The sequence below is a fragment of the Notamacropus eugenii genome, chromosome 1 (assembly GCF_028372415.1).
Source record: "Notamacropus eugenii isolate mMacEug1 chromosome 1, mMacEug1.pri_v2, whole genome shotgun sequence".
Lineage (NCBI taxonomy): Eukaryota > Metazoa > Chordata > Mammalia > Diprotodontia > Macropodidae > Notamacropus > Notamacropus eugenii.
Window position 1 is genome coordinate 190,307,627 of NC_092872.1, and position 19,533 is coordinate 190,327,159.

At 37.6% G+C, this 19,533-nt stretch overlaps 1 protein-coding gene across 19 annotated transcripts in view; it reads right to left on the reverse strand.

The window, feature by feature from the left end:
* GPAM (glycerol-3-phosphate acyltransferase, mitochondrial) overlaps window positions 1–19,533 on the reverse strand; it is a 90,075-nt gene that overhangs the window by 24,699 nt on the left and 45,843 nt on the right. For 2 of the 19 annotated variants that reach the window (XM_072622347.1, XM_072622327.1), the window contains exons 2-10: window positions 15,092–15,146; window positions 14,730–14,803; window positions 13,945–14,075; window positions 13,507–13,623; window positions 11,359–11,432; window positions 8,629–8,742; window positions 2,941–3,090; window positions 936–1,032; window positions 381–517 (exon numbers count right to left, since the gene is read on the reverse strand). In XM_072622347.1, the coding sequence (XP_072478448.1) occupies window positions 381–517; window positions 936–1,032; window positions 2,941–3,090; window positions 8,629–8,742; window positions 11,359–11,432; window positions 13,507–13,623; window positions 13,945–14,046 (791 nt within the window). In that variant the 5' untranslated portion in view covers window positions 14,047–14,075; window positions 14,730–14,803; window positions 15,092–15,146. Of the gene's footprint in view, window positions 1–380; window positions 518–935; window positions 1,033–2,940; window positions 3,091–8,628; window positions 8,743–11,358; window positions 11,433–13,506; window positions 13,624–13,944; window positions 14,076–14,729; window positions 14,804–15,087; window positions 15,147–16,328; window positions 16,973–17,110; window positions 17,250–19,533 lie in introns of those variants that run through there. The other 17 variants (XM_072622375.1, XM_072622328.1, XM_072622397.1 and 14 more) reach the window with 15 other exon arrangements.

The window sequence follows — 19,533 nt, forward strand, 5'->3', positions numbered from 1 at the left end:
GTGCTATATAAATGTTAGCTATCATTATTAATTCATTCAACATTTGTAAGTTCACATCCTCTTGTCATTCTAATCACTCAGAGGGCTCCTACAATTTGTATTTCTTTGCGTTCTCTGCAACTGATAAAGGAAATCTCAATGTATACAGACGTTGTACATTTCACTTTGAAGAGATAAGGCTAAGGTTTGATGATTCAAAGTCATTTTCTTTCCTACTTGTTTTTTCTTCACTGATACATTCCATAAGAAGTTTCAAGTTTCTACTCACCAAATATGCCACATAAGAATTGTGTTACAACATAAAGGGATCAAAATAAAACCTCCAACTAAACTTGTATCAGTTTTACTTTGAATTTCAAATTAAGCTTATTGATTCTTACCTGAAGATGGGTATGTTCAAGTTATTGCCAGCAGCAATGTATGGTGCTTTGATGTTATGGCAGAAAAGAATGAATGTGAGTAGCAGATAATCAATATGGGATTTATGAACTGGTAGGAAGATAAGAGGCAAATTCATCTGATTGGAGGGGAGAAAAAAGATGTACAATTTTAAATTAAATGGTAAATACCAATGGTAAATCATAGTACAACATTTAGCAGATAAATCAACCTAGACTACAACACTACTAGCAAAAATGCATCCTGTCAAAATAGCATGGATGAATGCTTTAAACAATGCATTTTAAACACTGAAAATTGCTATCACTAAGAGGTGAAACTTAACATCCCATCTAATCTAGACTGCATGCAGCTACTGCAGACATTTCCAATGATGAGGAATCCCACAAAAAGGGACATATACCCTCAGAAAGAAAAAAATAGGACCTTGCAAAATATTTGAAACTAAAAAAGAACCAAAAACCCAGTCTCAGTAAACATGGTGGGCTGAGGGTAAAAGGCTTACTAAAAGTCAACAAAAAGACTAATCCTCTTACTTCAGTGGCTGCTTTGACCATCTCAAGTTGACCTTTGTGAATCTGAACACTCCAAAAGAAGCTGTTGAAAAGTTTTAGTAGCACCCATCCAGTCAGCCTAGGAGAGAACAAAATGCTAAGATGCTCCTCTGCTCAAATGTCACTCACCACTAGCTCAGAGGCTACTTGTTTTAAAACTATCTACAAATAACTGGACTATAGGAATGGCATAATGGCCAATGAAATCCAATGTGTGTTCATTTATGGATTCATTAATCATGATGGGCATCACATAACCCTCAATTTTAACCCCCAAAAAAGAGACCACCAGTTCATCCCAAATTACTGGCCTCCGGAGTGGTTTTCTAATGTTCCTGCAGAACTCATTCATGTAGTATACTTTGTCAGCTAACAGAGAATCAATCAACTCCAGTCATATGTGACTACATTTCTATTTAACTTGGATCTAAGAAACAAATATCACCAGTCAACTGAAATTGGAGGGAATATTTAGGTAAACATAATGATGAATCTAGTGTGTACTTTGATAAATATACACCAGGCAAAACAGTTTCCAAAGTCCCTTTAATATGCTAATATATACATATATACTACCCTCACAGTATTGAATTATTTGTAAAATGAGAATTCGCACTCAATAATGATTTCCCAAAAACCTGACTACAAAGGTACTTAGTGAAATAGAAAAGAGGTTACTAAGAAAGCTGGGGTAAGAACAAAAGTGGCAGTCATTCAACTAGTGTTTTTATAATATTTCAGAGTACAACAAAATACATTGGAGTCCTGTAGGGAAAAGGGATAGGATAAGCTATTGCCTAGAAATACAATACAGTCTTATAATCTCTTTTACATTCATCCACCTTTCTTTCTATTCTCACCACCATCACCTGTATGACACCATCCTGTCATACAGGCCCTTAATACCATTCACCTACATTACCATGGTGGCCTTCTCTGAGTTTTTTGCATTTAGACTCTCCCTTCATCAATCCAGTCTATGCTACTAAATTAATCTATATAATTTTCTTGGACAAGTCATTTAACCTATATGGTCTATTTCATCATCTTTAAGTCAGGAACCAAATGGACCAAAAAAAATTGTAAAATCTCTTCCAACACTAAATCAATGACGCTATAATCCAGTATTACCAAACTCAAATAGAAAGAGATCTCAGTCTATGGGCCATATATTGACATGATTTTCTAAAACCACAAATTAATATTAACTATGTTGTATTATATATTTATTTTATTAGGCATTTCTCAATTACGTTTCAATGTGGTTCAAGCTACACTCAGGAAGACTGAGTGCCTGGTACGTAGTAGATGCTATATAAATGCTAGCTATCATTATTACTTCATTCAACATTTGTAAATTCAACATGTATATGCAACATGTATAAAAACATCTATACTGTTAAATGGAGCGTCAGATCACCATAGACACAGGTGGGTTTTCAGGAGGCAGAGATGGAAAGGAGGGCATTTCAGCAGTAGGGAACATTATGAAGGTGATGGCAGTGAAAATAGAGAGGAGGGTAGACAGATGTAAAAGAGATTAGAAGGATGTAATGTATTTTCATATCATAGCTTATCTCCTTCTTTTACAACCTTATCTATCAATACTACTCCCTCCATATTCCAAAAAACTGGACTCCATGCTTTGCCCCTGACACTGTCCCACAATCTCCCACCACCTCTATGCTTTTGTTCACATTGTTCCCTATCCCTGAAATTCCCTCTTCTTTATCTATGCCTCCCCAAACGCCATCCATGTCTGCAATGACCTACTGCTCCAGTGAACATTACAAATGTTTCTGTCAGTGCAGCATCCCACTTCGAGACTGCCAATTTCTTTAGGACAGGAAGTACTTCTTCATCTTCTCATTCTTGACAACTCCATGCATCTTAGGAACTTCACAGATATTTTTTGATTCTGTTCTTACTAACTCAATTACCTAAGAGAGTCAACTCTACTACAACCTGTTTCCTTGGCTGTCATTACCTGATCATTGCTGGTGACACATTTGCAACCATTTCTTGGAGAATCCGCTCAGCTCTTTTTTTCACTTTGCTGACACATTTCGATGGCTGCTGGGCAGAACCATCTCTGGAATTCACCTCAGAAGCCACTTCTTCAATTGCTTCCTGTACTCTGATTGGAAAAACGAAAGACAATGTAACAACTTGTGTGCTACTTTCTATAGCCAACATTTCCTAAAGTGTTCCATTCACAAAAATGAAACAATATTCAGAACATTTTTAAAGGGAGTAACACTCCTAGAACAACAGAAAGAATGGCATTCCCAGTCAAACTCCTAAAGTTGTCAAGTAACCACTAAAGATTCCAAAAGCTCTAATTTAGGTCAAAGTAACAAGTAGAATTGTTAAACAATCTAGGAAAAAAGACTTAAGGAACAAAGAAAAGAAATGACTATCTAAAAGGATATGTACCAGAGGGCTCTAAGGGCAGCTGCAAGAAAATACATGATTTCTCCTTCTCTAATTTATAACTCCCTTAGGCAACACATGGAGAAAATACCGGATTTAGAGTCAGCAAGACCAGAGATCAAATCTGTCTCTGCAATTTCTAGCTATAGGACCTTGGACAAGTCACATAACTTCCCTCAGCCTCAGTTTCCTCTTCTGCAAAAAAGAAATAATAGCACCAACTTCCCGGGAATTTTGTGACAATCAGGTGAAATGACATGTCAAGTGCTTAGCAAACCTTACTGATCAATATAAATACTAACTTATCCTTACCACATCAATAGCATCCATTTTGTAAAATTAAATATAATTTTTTGGTTATAAACATTTTACCATTGTTAATCTAAATGTGAGATTGTGCACAATAATATTGTTCAATAACTAAATGGACATTGTACTAGAAGAACTAGATTATATCAATCTGACATTTTCACTTTAAACGAAACTCAAAGGAAGCTGCAGCTAAATGGAAGGATGACTTTCCCTGTTGAAGCAATCAATTAACAAAAATTTATTACGCACCTGCCATCTGTCAGACAAGAGGGAAACACAGACAAAAGTTTTAGCCTTGAGGAACTTACAATTAAGCCAGGAGAAACAACTTATACCCGTATAGATTTATGGAAATTAAACAAAAGATAACTTGGAGGAAAGGCACTAGTGAGGGGTGGGGCACAGGGAGGAATCATTAGAAGCAGAAAATATCATGACAGCTGAGCCTGAAAAGGAGTAAGGAATTTGAAGAGGAAGAGCTTCCAGGCACAGGGAATGGACAGTTTCAAGACTTTTGAGAGAGAATGCCACGTATAAGAAACTGTTATGTACAAAAACAAGACTGATACGTAGGTAAAACTAGAAGTGGGGAGTCAAGATCAGGTTATAAAAAGCTTTAAATGCTAAAGAGGAGTTTACATTTGTTCCGTGAAGTAGCGTGGACTCCCCCTCCCTGCAGTGTACTGAGTAAGGAAGTGATGCAACAAGACTTTTGCTTAAGGAAAATCACCTTTTTAGTTTTGTGGAGGATAGATTATAATAGGAGTTTGAGACAGGAAGATTAATTAAGAGAACATTCACCTGCATCAACCATCTGCATACAATAATCAAGAGTTAATGAAGACCTGAATGAAGGTGGTGGCTATACAGAGGAGAGAAGAGGATGAATAAAGGAGATGTCATGGAGGTAGAAAGGACAAGATTTAGCAATAACTGGATATGTGGGGTGAGGGAGAGTGAGGCATCAAGGACAATGCTGAGTTGCAAACCTGGGTGACTAGAAGGTTGGTGGTGCCCCAAATAGGAAGGTTCAGAAAAGGCATGAGTTTAGAAGAAAAGAAAATGAATTCTTTTAGAAAATGTGGGCTCTAAGCTGCCTGCAGGACATCCAGATGGAAATCGAATAGATGATATGAGAATGGAACACAGGAAAGGATTAAGGGCTAGATACAGAAATCTAGGAATCATCAACATAGAGATATGTAAACTCATATGAACTGATACGATCACTGAGAGAGATTAGAGAGATAAAGACAAATAAGGGAGGTTAGGAGAGTTCGTTTTATCATGTGCCCAAAAGCAACAAAAAACATCATTTAGGACTCCAAGTTAATCTGGTGCTGCAGTGTTTATGATAAGCATTTTCAAAAACAATGAAAATAACTGCAGCTTGTCTGCTGCAAAGGAAAAAAAGTAGAGAAATTCTATGAAAAACTCAACAAGACCTATCAACTGAATTAACATAGACATTGATTCTGAGTAACTTCATGACTTCAACACAAAAGTGGAAATAGGCAAGGACAATGGAAAATGTTGGAAATTATGGGTCAGGTGTAAGGAATGTGAGGCCAAAAACGTAAATTACAAACACTTTCTTCAAGAAAGTAACTGAAAGGCACTAGGCACTGCAAGTGTTGTACAATATCACAAAAAATTACCAGTTATATATTAGAAGACAAAGAATGACTCATTAATAATATAAAAAAAAGTGATTCTTGCCTCAGCTGTTCAATGGAGTAATTAGCATCAAGTTCCAAATAAAAAGCTAGAGTAAAAATGAGATACAAATATGGTGTACCATTTAAAAAGTAACATCCTAATATTTAAACAAGTTACTGATGACAAAAAAATGGCATGTGAACAAAAGAACATCAACACTTGTAATTATTTTAGGTAGAAACTCAACAGACATAAATCAATCGCTATAACAAAGACATAAAATGCTCAAAAAAACTGCATTAGTCAACTAACCGTGACTTCACTGCAGAGTGAAGAGATAATGCCAATCAAGGAAAACACTTATTTAGAATATAGCCTTGCCAAATAAAACAAAGAAAGACAGTTGTAAATGAAAATAGTGTAAAGGAAGCTTGGAGAGATACTCTAACCAAAGCCATCATAAGGGAACAAGCATTTATTAAGTTCCTGCTATGGGCCAGGCACCGTGCTAGGGGCTTTACGAATATTATCACATTGGATCCTCACAATAATCCTCAGAGGTAAATGCTATTATTTTCCCCATTTTACAATTGAGAAAATTGAAGTAGCCAGAGATGAAGTTAACATGCCAAGTCACAAATCTAGTTTGTGTCTGAGACAAAATCTGAATTCAGGTCCTCCTGATTCCAGGCCAGAGCCCAATACATTGTGCCAACTAGCCGCCTTTATAACACCAAAGAAAGACATTTAAGGATGAAGCTGGATGGTGACATAAGATGGAAAAGATGTACAAAAATGTTGATAACACTCTTTTCATCATCAAGGATAGCAGAGACACCACATTTAGACTTTAATATCATAGTCCTGGGATGTACTTACAAAGGTGGCAAAAAGAGCACTGGAAGAAAAGATGAGTAAAGAAACTGGACCAGACTAAGTGTTCTTGGAGAAGAATATGCAACTGGGAGGGCACTGATGGGTCAATTTTTCAAGATAAATGAAGAAGGCGGAGACAACTTAGGATCTTTTTATTTGGATAGATAAGATGCAATTGAAAGGAAGACCAATAACTGACCAATAACCCTACTCTCCCATATAAAATATTTTTATGAGACATAGCATAAAGTAAGTTTTTACTGAGGCTATTAGAAGAGAACTAGAAGGCTTTTGCAAGCAGTATTCCACTGCAAACTCAATATTTACAGTCATCAAACTGACTAAAAATACACAGAAGCAAGAGCCCATTATAAATATAGTCTTGTGAACTATAAAAAAGTATTTGATTTAGTTAAGCAAAAACCTGCCTTAGAGGTTCTCTTCCAATAAGGTTATCTCCCATGCACACCTCAAAATTATAACATGATTCCTTAAAAGATATGAGAGACACTTTGATTGACATGCCTCTGATTACTATTATCAGGCAAAACAGAAATATAACTTTGCCAAAGATCTTTACCACAGCCATGGAGGAAACAGCACAGTCAAAACTGTGAAGGGATTCCCTATAAATGGTGAAGTCCTTTAGTACTCCAGAGACTCCTGTTTGTGGATGACATTAATGCAGATTGCATCAGGACTCAGAACACTGCAGAGCCTCCTGGATAAGATCCATAACCACTCAAATGAGTCTGTCCTAACAATCCACCCATGAAAAGCTGAAAGATGAAGAATGTCTATTTTCTAAACTGTGATAGGCATTTCAATGAACAAGTTATAGAACTTTTCCACTATGTGTACATATGCATTTCTTGAACAAGCACTGCAAATAAACAACGAATGAGACCCAAAGTTGAATAGGAAGTTAGCAGGCTGAACTGCCTTTTGGAAACTGCAAAATTCTTTTAATGGCCCTGAGACAAAGGTCCATCTTTTTAATATATTGTTTCTGGTGCTATATACCTGAGGCATGGAAGACTCATCTCCAAAAATGGGAGAATAAGCATCCAGAGGGCAATGGCAAAGGATCAGGTACATTAAACAGGTTACAAAACATTAGAAATGGAATTACAAAGGAGAAGTGAAGGATAACATCAAAGAAATGTATCAGCAAAAAAAAAACAAGCTGATTATATGGCAAGAGCAGGGATAACCAATGACAGTCCCATGTCAGTCACAGATAGTTTTGCAATGTTAAAAGCAAGCAAGGTCCCCAGCCTGCTGAATGAACCCTCTGTATCGAAGTGAGGAGAAAACAGACAGGAATTACACAGCATGCAAATCACTGCATTCTTCACTATTAGGGAGAATTTCCCCCAATAATAACAAATCTTTTGGGGCATTACTTTCTAAATTACCATAAAATGAAGTCCAAATTGTTTTTAAATTACAAAGTAGAGGGAAGGAGCAGCATGGTAGAGTGGATAGAGAGCAGAATGACAGAAGTGAAGCCTCACATCTGACAGATATTGATTGTGTGACGCTGGCCTAATCACTTAATCTCTCAGCATCCAAGGCAACTTTTTAGGACCCTCAGTCACAGACTAGCTGATGATCAGCATTTGCAGAAGGAGCTTCCTTAGAGGTCCCTACATCAAAAGATGTGGCTGGCTCTCTCTACCTTCCAAAAAAGGAGTAGTGATGGAAGCATATAGTCCACAGATTTAAATCCATTCTATTTTACTGAAAGGGAAAATTCACTGACCCAAGGAGCATGCCCCTTAATTCGCTTCTAAATTCTTATTTGGATTACTGTTACATTTAATGCAGAAAACAATGGAAAATGGTTTGATTTTTTTAAATAAATGGCACCATTAACAATCCTATGAGAACTCTGCCAAGTCTTCTTAGTGACTTCACTGGAACAGCCAGACTTACTAGGCCTAGCTGGTTAGTGATTACAAAATGACAAAATCCAAAAGGATCTACGCTAGAAAGAAAAGTAAAAGTCTACTACTTATATTTCAGTACAAAAAGTATAAAACATTTTCTAATTCTAAGTATTCAACTCCTATTCTCCAAATCTTAAAAGAATGAATTATGAATTGTAAAAATGCACTATCCCATATTACTGTTGTGACAACACTTTCCAGGAACTCTAAAAATACACATCTGCTAAGTCAACTTGTTTCTGTGATATTCATGAAATTCATATAATAATCCACAATCCTAGAGTACTGTTCTGTATGCTTATTGTTCCCCAAAGAATCTACTTTACCCTCCCATCTGTATTTTCTAAGAATGTTTAACAAAATTTCAATAAAGTACAAAAAAAAATCTTAGGAAATGCTGCTCTGTAGAAGTTGGAATGGTATAGAAATTTTTCTCCCCTTACCTCTTACTGTTCAATACATTTTCAGCCACATTGGTGGCAAACATGCCCTTATGAACATCTCGCTCTTGTACAAAAAGTACATATGAAAGGCGTCTTGCGAGCCATCCTCTATGTCTGCAATATGAAAATAGTCAAGTATTCTATTAACACCTAAAACAAATTATTTTAATCATTTTGGTTTTTCATCTTCTCCCCCTACCAAGTCTTCTCTGTAAAAGTAAGCTTAATTTTTATATTCATTTAAATGTTCCATGTAGATCTGTAACAGTTAGAATAGCAATCTAATATCTCTAATAGTTATCCAAAGGCAAGAAATTATATTATCAATAGTTACGCAAATTTTCTCAAGGGCTCACAACTAAAATTTAAAATGAGTATTCATTTATTCCAGGGATTCTTAACCTTTTTTTGTCATGGACCCCTTTCCAGTCTGGTATTGCCCACAGATAGCTTCACAGATTCATGTTTCTAAATGCACAAAATAAAATACATAGAATCAAAGGAAACCAATTGTACTGTAATGCAACTATTTATATTTCTTTTAAAGCTCATGGACCCCAGAGTAATTTTCCCTTTTCCTTTACCAAATAATAACCCCGAAAATGCCACAAAATTGAAAAGTTTTCACTTTCAAGGAACTTATTAAGTCCATAATATGCAATATAATTCATCAGAAAAAAAGGAATTATCTTTGTTATTTCAATAGAGCTTGTTTGGAAAAAAACTAGGCATCTGCTTTTAAATGAGTCTGGGTGAGCTCATGATCATTCAAAGATCTAGCATGAGCACCGTGGTCTAGAACCTTGTTTCTATGTTTCCAAATTGTCAACACATTCTGTTAATCTTCCTAACAAAACTAACATTGACCATACAGTTACTATTTTTCTCACTATTAATAAATTTTCACCAGAAGATATGGTAGATCACACGAAAAACCTCAATTCTATGAAAATAAAAATATATTAAAAAAACATAAACCTAACTATTGTATAAGCACCACTTTCAATCCCTCCTAAAACCTTTTTGCTTTTCCTTTCAAAAGCTTTCTGACACCATCCCAAGCCTCTGAAAAGTAGGCATTACAAAAATACAAAATATTCTTCTTTCAGAGTACATTTCTCTATTACTAGCAGAATGTTGTCAGGTACAAAGTACTGTTATGCTATGAAATTCCTAGGCAATTAAATTCCAAAGAGGGGAAAGGACAATCTGCCAGGTTACTGTGTGTACCTGATGGAAAAATAAAGTTGGTATGGGTTATTTTAGGCTTTGTCTAGACATTATACAGAAAAACTTGTTATCTAGCCAAGTATTAAGCAATATACTTAGGTAGCTGATGCCCACTAACAGCTAAATACTCTGACATTTCTTAGACAATGATTTAATGATTCCATTTCTTATTATATCCAGCTGGATGTAATTGCACAATTTGCGCAGTAAAGTGCCCAAATACAGTATATGCTTGCAATACTTATATAATGAGAATCCTTTTCTTGGGAACTCAATCTTAATTACTTCTATTAAAAATCAACAGAGATTTATGTGTATTTATATACACATATATTTCTTCAGGAAGGAGGAGAGACCTGAGAAGGAAAACAAAATGTCCCAACAAAACACTGATTTAGCTTTATACCATTAAGGTGAGAATTAAATTTTCATAAGACAGATAAGCAAGCATCCATTTTTTCTTAATATGAAAAACCATTATAGAAAGTAACTCAACAATATGACCTCATATCAGTTTTTCAGAGGCAGTGAGGTAGTGCAGTGAATAGAATTCTAGGCCTGAAGTCAGGAAAACCTGAGTTCAAATTCCACCTCCAACATTAGCTGTGTGACCCCAGCAAGTCACTAAACATCTGTTTGATGTTAGTTTCCTCAATTGTAACAAGAGGATGATAATAATAGCACCTACCTCATAAGGTCGTTTTAAGGGTCAAATGAGGTAATACTCACAAAGTGCCTAGCACATAGGAGATGCTTAAAAAATGTTTGTTTCCTCCCTGGCTTTCAAAGATTTTCAACTATTTTTCAGTAGGTTTCACCAAGTGTTTATAATCATCCCAAGTTATAGTTAATAAAAAAAAAAGTTAGAGTAGCTGAGTGGGTTTATTTTACATCTTTTCCCCAAGGTCTATTTTCTTATTCTTCCACTCTCACTCAACTTGGCATAAACAAAGCTCTTTTCTTCTCACTACAACATTTTGAATCATTTCTTTAAGTCCACAATCTTGCTCCCGTTTGCCTTGAATTTGGAAGTAATCAGTCCAAGAGCCACCTTACTCAAGGGATAGATTGTCACTTTGCATTCCACTAAAAATTAAACAAATTAAAATAACCTATAACTTTAAGTAAAAATATTCACCCTAGAACAGAATACCAAAACAATATATCACACTTTCCTGGAGAAAAAAAAAAACTATCACATTTTTAACAGAAAACTAACATATGAGCAAATTAAGCATAAAGTTTTAAGTAATATCTGGTTCATTAATATCTGATACATTAAATAATATCATGGTACACTTCATTACAATTGTAGTAACAACTGGTCCCTTAGGTAACTAGCTTTTTCTCTACAAAATTTCTGTCCTATCAGAAGCCCCCTCATTCTTATTAACTGTCAGGAAATGACAATTAACTAAAGTTTGGTAACTGATTATTTTGATAGCTCAAACAAGTCTGATACAAATACAATTTACGTACTTTCTTAAAGTGCCACTTTACCTTGTATGAGTTTCATTGATATAGATAACATTCCTCAGTCCTAAGGAGGGGATACTTGGGTTGAAAAACTTGTCCTATGGAAGAAAAATTGAGACAAGCCACCCCATAAAAAAGTTTAGAAAGTACACAAACCTCAATATTTTGCCATGACAATAAAGATGGAATTCAAGGTCATAAGAGCACTATTTCTATTAACAGGTAGTCTTTCTTCTCAAAAAATATACTTTGGAATTATTCTTATTTCGCAAACAAGAAAACTGAGATAGGGAAGTTAAGAAATTTGCCTAAATCCTCAAGGTAAGTGAACTGTGTCCGACTCTTACCATTATACTATACTGCCCTTCTTTCATTATCTTAAATTGACCTTCAACTGCTCTGAAAGTTACCTCCTTTTAAAGGGAAAAGGAATTACACACTTTATGGGAAGAAAGGGAAAGGAGAAAGCTAGGACCAGGCCATCAAGAAGAAATTTAAGATGGACTAGATATTAAGGGTTGATATTTATAAGTCCCTTGTTCAGGCTACCAATTTAAATGAGAAAAAAAGTATGGCAAAAAGTATCCTTCCTTTATGGGTAGATTTTAAAATAATTGAGTGACTTTTCTTCTCAGTAGGGAAAGCTTAAATCTGTATTACTAGAGAAGGTGGTTAAAATTTTTTTATATTACTCCTACAATTCATATACTTTACATTCCAATCAAATTGGACCCTTTAAGATTTTCCAATCCCATCCTGTCCTTTCTAGTCCCTTTTACCACTGCTCATATGGTCCCCAACCTTTCCATCCATCTCTACTTATTGAAACTTTTCCCTCCCTTCAGGTGCCAGCTCTTCTTTGATCCTCACAACTGAAACTGATCTCTTTATCAGCAAAGATCACATGATACTTTCACTGGACATATCCTTTGCACGTATGTGTCTTATTTCTATTATTAGAAATCTATTATTTTTGAGAGACTCTTCTCATTTCATAATCTTTTACCAATGCTTTGCACATAAAAAAAAAGGGCCAAGAGGGTCAATACCTAACAAAGCTTATCAGGGAACCTCCAAAAGAAATTCTGGCTCCCAACCAGCTCTAACAGGTAATCTTTGCCAATCTTCGGCCCCAATTTGCAAAAATTCCGTCATCTTCCCTGAACCCAAGCTAATTTATGTGCCTGAGCCACCCCTGGGTTTCAAAGGAACACAGAAGCTTAGGGATGGAACATTCTTGAGCATCACTAGGCTTCTTTTAGGAAAAGCTTGAGCGGCGCACACAACTTCTTTCCATGGCAGTAAATCCCTTCTTTTCTGTCACATCTTTGACTTCTTCTGTGGCCAAACAGACAGTAAGCAGAAAACTCACACCCAGCATAATGATCTATTCACATAAACACATTATAGGCAGTAAGTAAGGCATGAATGGCAGCATTTTCCTTCTTAATAAATATCTAAGGACAAAGAAGCTTAACATTTGAACTTAACTCAAATTGCTTAAGAGGCTTTTTCCACAGACTTGGAACACTGCTGCATTAGTTCCAGAATTCCTTATTCTGACCCACTCTTATATTTTCCTTTAACTGATCTTCTAAAATACTATCCCAGAGATTCAGTAGTTGTTACACATAGTTCGTGTCCTATAAAAAAATCTGAATGGATTTTACCTTTTTTGTTACATTTATGTTTTAATCTTCATCCTGACAAACAATTATCTGTCCAAATCGGGAGGCTTTCCAACGCTATATCCTGTTCCCACTCTACCCCTATTCTACAGCAAAAACAATAGACATTCCCAGGAGTGGAGGCCTTAAAGAAAGTACACAAAGCAGCTACTGGAAACAGTCATCTCTGTTCTGTTCTACTCTTACAACTTTTCTTGCTACAATGTTTAATATTGTTCAATGTCAAATTGTTTCTCTTTAACCTGCTGAGCTCTTTCTTCCAAAGACACTGTGAAAAGTTATATATAATATTCCTTTGAGGCATAACCATACTATGAAAGATGTGAGCAGAGAAAATGCCATTTAACATATCTGGCATCAAAAGTGTAGATTATAAATAGAGAACTAAAAGTGAGTCAAAAATACTAAAACCCTGAAATATCAAATTTACCCCAACTGTAACATATAAAACATTTCTCTCAATTTCTATCTTTGAAAGACTTACCCAACTCTGGGGAGTACACACATAGCAACATCGTCCCACAAATGGCCTCTTCCTACTCATTAAAGTTTCTTTCCATTTTAAAGTTGCTGATCGGAAGACAGTGGGTCTGAAATCTCCCTAGTAAAAATTAAGATAAAAAGATCTGAGTAGCAGAAAAATACACACCCCCTTTGAATTCTAAGATTTAGTAATCAAATGTCAAAAGAAGACTAAAACAACCTGTACATTCATTTACTTAGGCATAAGCACAAATTTTTAATTTATTAAACTATAGTTACACTGCCAGTGACACTAGTATAACAATTTTGCTCTTCTGCCATAATCCATTTTCATTTCAATTTTTAAAAGGTCATTGTTTGCTTGATTACTAATTGAAATTAATCTTATGCTTCATGGGGGGAAGTGATGGAATGGCACAGCAACAAAGTTTAAACTTACCCATTCTTCACCTGAGTGTTTGCATCTATTGACACTATATTCTGAAGAATTTGACAGGTAAGAAACATCTATCGTACCAAGCGACAGTGCGGACTCATCCATGACATCAACTTAAAATCCCAAATCATGTGCTATATAAAATAAAATTATGTATGAGTGAGATATTTCCAATATCTTAGTAAAACACTGACTTGCAAATCATTTGTTCCTTGTGAGAATGTCACATGAACTGTTGCAGGACTTCTAAAATGGTAGGTGAAGAGGACAAACTGACAGCTTTGAGGGAGATAAGCTACTTTAATGGAAGGAGTTCTGTATTTGGAAATAGAGGACCTTGGTTCTGTATCTGTATTCTAATACGTATGACCTTGGGCAAGTTATAAACTCTCCGGAAGGAAGGGGCAGTTAGACTAGTGGTCAAGGCTATTTCCAACTCTAAAACTATGAGTATGTGGGTGTGGGTGTGTCTATGGGTATTAGGAGGTGTGTGTACATATGTATACACATATATATATATGAGCTGAAGTACATTACTAAGTCAAAAGAATTCAATAGTCTACTGCAACAGAAAATAATGTCCTATGTATGATTAGCACACATTAAAAATAGATGAATCAATGTACAATTTAAGGTACTCTAAACTTTCCTGTATTCACCTGATTATATAAAGGTTCAGTTAAAGAAAAGGTAAAAGTATTTCATTTTACTACTTACAGGAATCAATGTTTTCCTCAAAGAAAACACTTGTAAATTATGGGTACTTAATTTAACAAAGCAAATCTTACATTATTACTTTAAGAAGTTTTGATTTCATTAATGCAGGGTTACAACTCCCTTCTCCGGCTATTTTCATGAGTTACTGTGGCAAAAATAAAGAAAAAAAAATTTAAAAATCAAGTCTAAACAACCTGATAAGGGAACTCAAGAGAGCTTGAAAGTTACCCTCTCAACTTAGTTGACTAAAACATCTGATTTAGCTGTTACAATAACTAAAACAGTCATTGTACTAATGTATCTTTCAAAATCTACCCAAACCGGACATAATAATGTAAATGTAAAAAAGACCACTACCACCACTATAAAATTGAAGACTATGATTATAATGACCAAGCCTGACCCTGAAGAAGCAATAAGAAAACATACCTACCTCCCTTCTTTGCAAAACGTTTTTCCTCCTCCTTATTTTTTGTTGAAATGGCTTTCTGGGGAGAGGACAGATAATAATTTGGAAATAAAGATAATAACCAATATAAGTTTAATTTCCCCAGGCAAAAAACACAGTATTTTTTAATACATCTCATTTAACTCATTGATTTCACAAAGTCAGAGAAAGAAGGACCCTCCATGGCCATCTAGTCCAACCCATCACGATGACCTCTACAACATCCCCAACAAGTAGTCACAGACTTCACTGAAAGACTTATAATGAGAAATTCACAACTTAGTGAGGCAAGCCATTCCACTTTTGGAAAGTTATGATTTCTAGGAAGTTTTTTTTTCTTATATAAGAAGAAATTTACCTTCTGAAACACCCACCCAACGTTCCTACTTTTACTCTTTTGGGCCAAGCAGGAGTCTAAATCTCTTTTACATGACAATTCTTCAAATACTTGAACTGTTACCATGTTTCTTAACTGTTCAATTCTCGAGGAAAAATATTTCCAGTTCTTTGTATCAATCCTGACATGGCATGATTTTTACACCATCCTGGTCCCCTTTTTATAGGCTTAAAATGCAGACCCCAGAACTGAACACAATAGATCTTCACTTTCTCCCTTTCAAATAAGCAATTATACATCAGAAGGCCCTACCATTATAGAGCTTCTTATACAACACACTGCAAGAAGAGGAAACAGTCACAAATATGACATAAAAGTTTTCTAATTTTCTCTGTGATAATAACTTTTAAATCAGTCATTTTAGGATAGCTCGATTTAATATATTTCTTAAAAAATCCTACATCACAATAGCCGCAATAATCATTGCCACTCAGTTAAGGTTTAAGGCTTACAAGGAGGCATTTATCTAAAATAGTCTGACAGTCATCACCCTTAATCCAATAATACTTATGTTCTTAAGCACTTACAGTAACTCTAACAATCTAACAGAAAAGGATCTAAGAGTAAAAAATATACATCAGGCTTTAAACAAAAGCACAATATTTGTGTATCAGTTTCTGGTTTGAGTATACCCATAAAACAATAAACTGAAGTTTACAGAACTAAATGGCACGGGTGATGGAGAAGAGGGTCAAGAGAGAGAGCAAGGACGTGAAAGATTTTCTGCCAACAAGCTCACGTAGGAAAGATCCCAGCTGAACTTCCTTCAAGTTGTTGCTGACTACAAGGACGTATTTACTAGTGGGAGGAAAAAGCCTTCGATACCTGCTCGCTAAACCGGAGGAGTGGGCAGGGTAGTAGGCATCTGTACCTTCTGTTCTCGCAATGCTTATTTCAACACTCATTTCTAGGGAAGAGGGCATTTTCTTTCCACCATCTACCGACACACAGACACACACACCCCCCCCCAAAAAATCTGAAAACACTGCATCCCTAGCGAGGCTTGGAGAAGCTTCGCTACATTCCACCCGACCCCTTTCAACCAAAGGGAAGACAGGAGGCTTCTCCCCAATGAGAGATAACGGGGATTGGTCTCCCTCTCTTGGCCCCTGAGGAATCAGACCCCGGCTTTCTCCTCTGAAGAGAAGGGGCCGAAGATCAGCCTCCCCCCTTTCCAAAAGAAAACAAAAGCCAGGGGCAGGAGCCTCCGAACTCGGGGTCCCCACGGCGCCCAGTCGGAGGGTCTGCCCAGACGCCCGTCTATCTCCTGGCCCAAAGGCAGCCCGACTTCCACGTGCCTCTCGGGGTGACACGAGCCCCAGGCACATCCCGCCCCGCCCCCTCCGAGGGCCCGGGGGGGGGGGGGGGGAGGGGGAGGGGGGACGGGTCACACGCGCCCCGCGGGGAGACAGGCAGGCCAGCAGAGCCCGAGCCCGGGCCCGGGCCGCACACCAAGAAGCCGCAGAAGGGCCGCAGTTCTGACGCGGGGCGAGGACCCCGCCCGGGGACATCGGGGGGCGGAGGGCGGAGAAAGAGACAAAGGAGCCCCGGCCCCAGTCACAGCGTGGCGGCCCCCGGGCTCTCCCCTCCCTCCGGCAGACACGCACCAGCCGCGCCGTGCCTCGCCTCGCTGCCCGGCTCCTGCCCGGGCTCCCGCTCCGGCCCCAGCTCCGGCTCCGGCTGCGCGGCAGCTGCGCGCGCGCTCTCCCTCTCTCACTCACTCTTTCTCTCTCTCCCTAGTCCCGTCCGCTACCGCAGCCGCAGCCGCAGCCGCAGTCGCCGGAGCACCAGAGGTGGCGTCGCGCCCGGATGACGTCAGGAGACCGCGCGCCGGTGGCCGGAGACAGGCCGAGTGCTGGAGGTAGGAGGCGGGGCCAAGAGGAGAGCGTTCCGGGCTACGGGGGGGAGTGTGCACTCTGGCGTGCCGCTATTGGACAGCCGGTGCTGCCAGGCCCCGCCCCCAGCACGTGCTCCTCTGAGCCACAGAGACAAGCTGTCCCAGCGAAGGAGGGCTGAGGTGACTGAACCGAAAGAACCGAGGAAAGCGAGGCCGACTCCTGTGATTTCCCTTTGATGCTTGCCCTGTTAGAATCAGGTATTTCCCCTCTCTGTGACCCCATTCGGGGTTTTCTTGGCAAAGATACTGGAAAGGTTTGCCATTCCTCCTCTAACCCATTTTACAGATGGGGAAACTGAGGCAGACAGCAATTAAGTGACTTGCCCAGGGTCTCACAGCTAGTAAGTGTCTGAGGCTGGATTTGAACTCCTGTTGCTGACTCTAGGTCCAGCACTCTATCCACTAGGATGAGTTCAGCATGCCATTGTGTAAATCTGTGGACCTACACCCTTTCTTCACATTTTACAAACACCCGAATAACTCCAGTTTCAAAGTAGGGTGGAATGTGAGCCAATTCTCCTAACAGAATGTAAGTTCCTTGAAAAGTAGGGACTTTTATGTTTTATAGTTGTATCCCCAGAGCATAGTTATAAATATTTGGTGATTGGTTAGTAATAGATTATAAACCATGTGTTTATTCTTCTTTTACCCACTGTGCCCAAGATCCTGCATATAGCATATGTTCAGTAAAAGTTTGTTCATAGTGAATAGAAAGGTTTTCTTATTAGGAAAAAACAAATAGTTCTTCAACTTTTATTTTCTATTTATCGTCAAGATAGCATAAACTCCATAAGGAAAGGACTTTTTAACGCATCTTGCCCAAATTGGATCCTTAATAAACTTGTGCTAGTTAATGAGGGTCTACAGATTCAAGTGGACCCCTTTCCCTTTAAATTAACTGAATTGCATTAGAGAAAAATTAATCAGCAGGTTGTAATCATTAGCTTACTTAGAAATTTGTTCCCACATCATTTACCTCTAGATCATTATCTAATCCATTATATCATGAGATCCTAGAGGGCAGGACTGTCTTTTGTCCTTTTTGGTACCCACAGGGCCTGGCACAAAGTAAATACTTAATAAAGGTTTGTTGATTCACTGATCAGAAGGTTACAGTGAGAGGAAGATTGAGGCCTGGTAAAGATCACTCAGGAGTCAGAGAGATTTTGCTGAAATAAAAATTAAACCATTGTAGAAAATACTATTGTATTTACTAAAAGCTCTCCTAGGTAATTTTTTGGTACAGCCTCTTGCATAGAGACAGTAAATGAGGGGTATTACCAGTATTACTTACTACTCAAAATATTGTCTCTCAAGTGTTCATAAAATAGACTCGTTGTTGAGTCTTGTCCAACTCTGTGTGACCCCATTTGGGGTTTTCTTGGCAAAGATACTGGAGCAGTTTGCCATTTCCTTTCTCCAGCTCATTTTACAGATGAGAAAACTAAGGTAAACAGAGCTAAGTGACTTGCCCAGGGTCACACAGCTAGTAAGTGTCTGAGGCCAGTTTTGAACTCAGGAAAATGAATCTTCTTGACTCCAGGCTTGACACTCTATCCACTGCATCATCTAGCTGTCCTAAATAGACTCCATGGAAGCTTATAATTATTCTTTCTTGTACCTGACCATACCTACTTGTCTTTTTCTTTCAGATTGATTTAGGATGATATTAGTGCCCAGACCTAAATATCTGGGAGGTAAATCCATTAAATCCCTCTAAGAGAGCTGGCTCAGAAGATTAAACCAGAAGGTCAAAACTATTAATTATGTCTATCAGGTGCTAGGAAATAGATAATAAGAAGGTAGAACTTGCATTCACAGTGCTTATAGTCTCTCAGAGAGAAACTGTGATATATACAAATATACATTACTATACAATGAAAGCACAGAAGCCATACAATAAATACAGTAAAGAGTAAAATGAAATAAGAGGGTGAAACACACATGTTATGCTGTATGAATATTACTCTGTCAGGGACAGGCTTTCAATCTCAGATTTTAGGAGTACAGAGAACTAGTAACATAGGTCTGTAACTTCCTTACAACTTGTAGTTTTTAGCTGCCTAAAATACTGAGAAGTTAAGCAATTTGCCCCAGGGTCAGTCAGTACTTGTCAGGGGAAAAACTTCAATC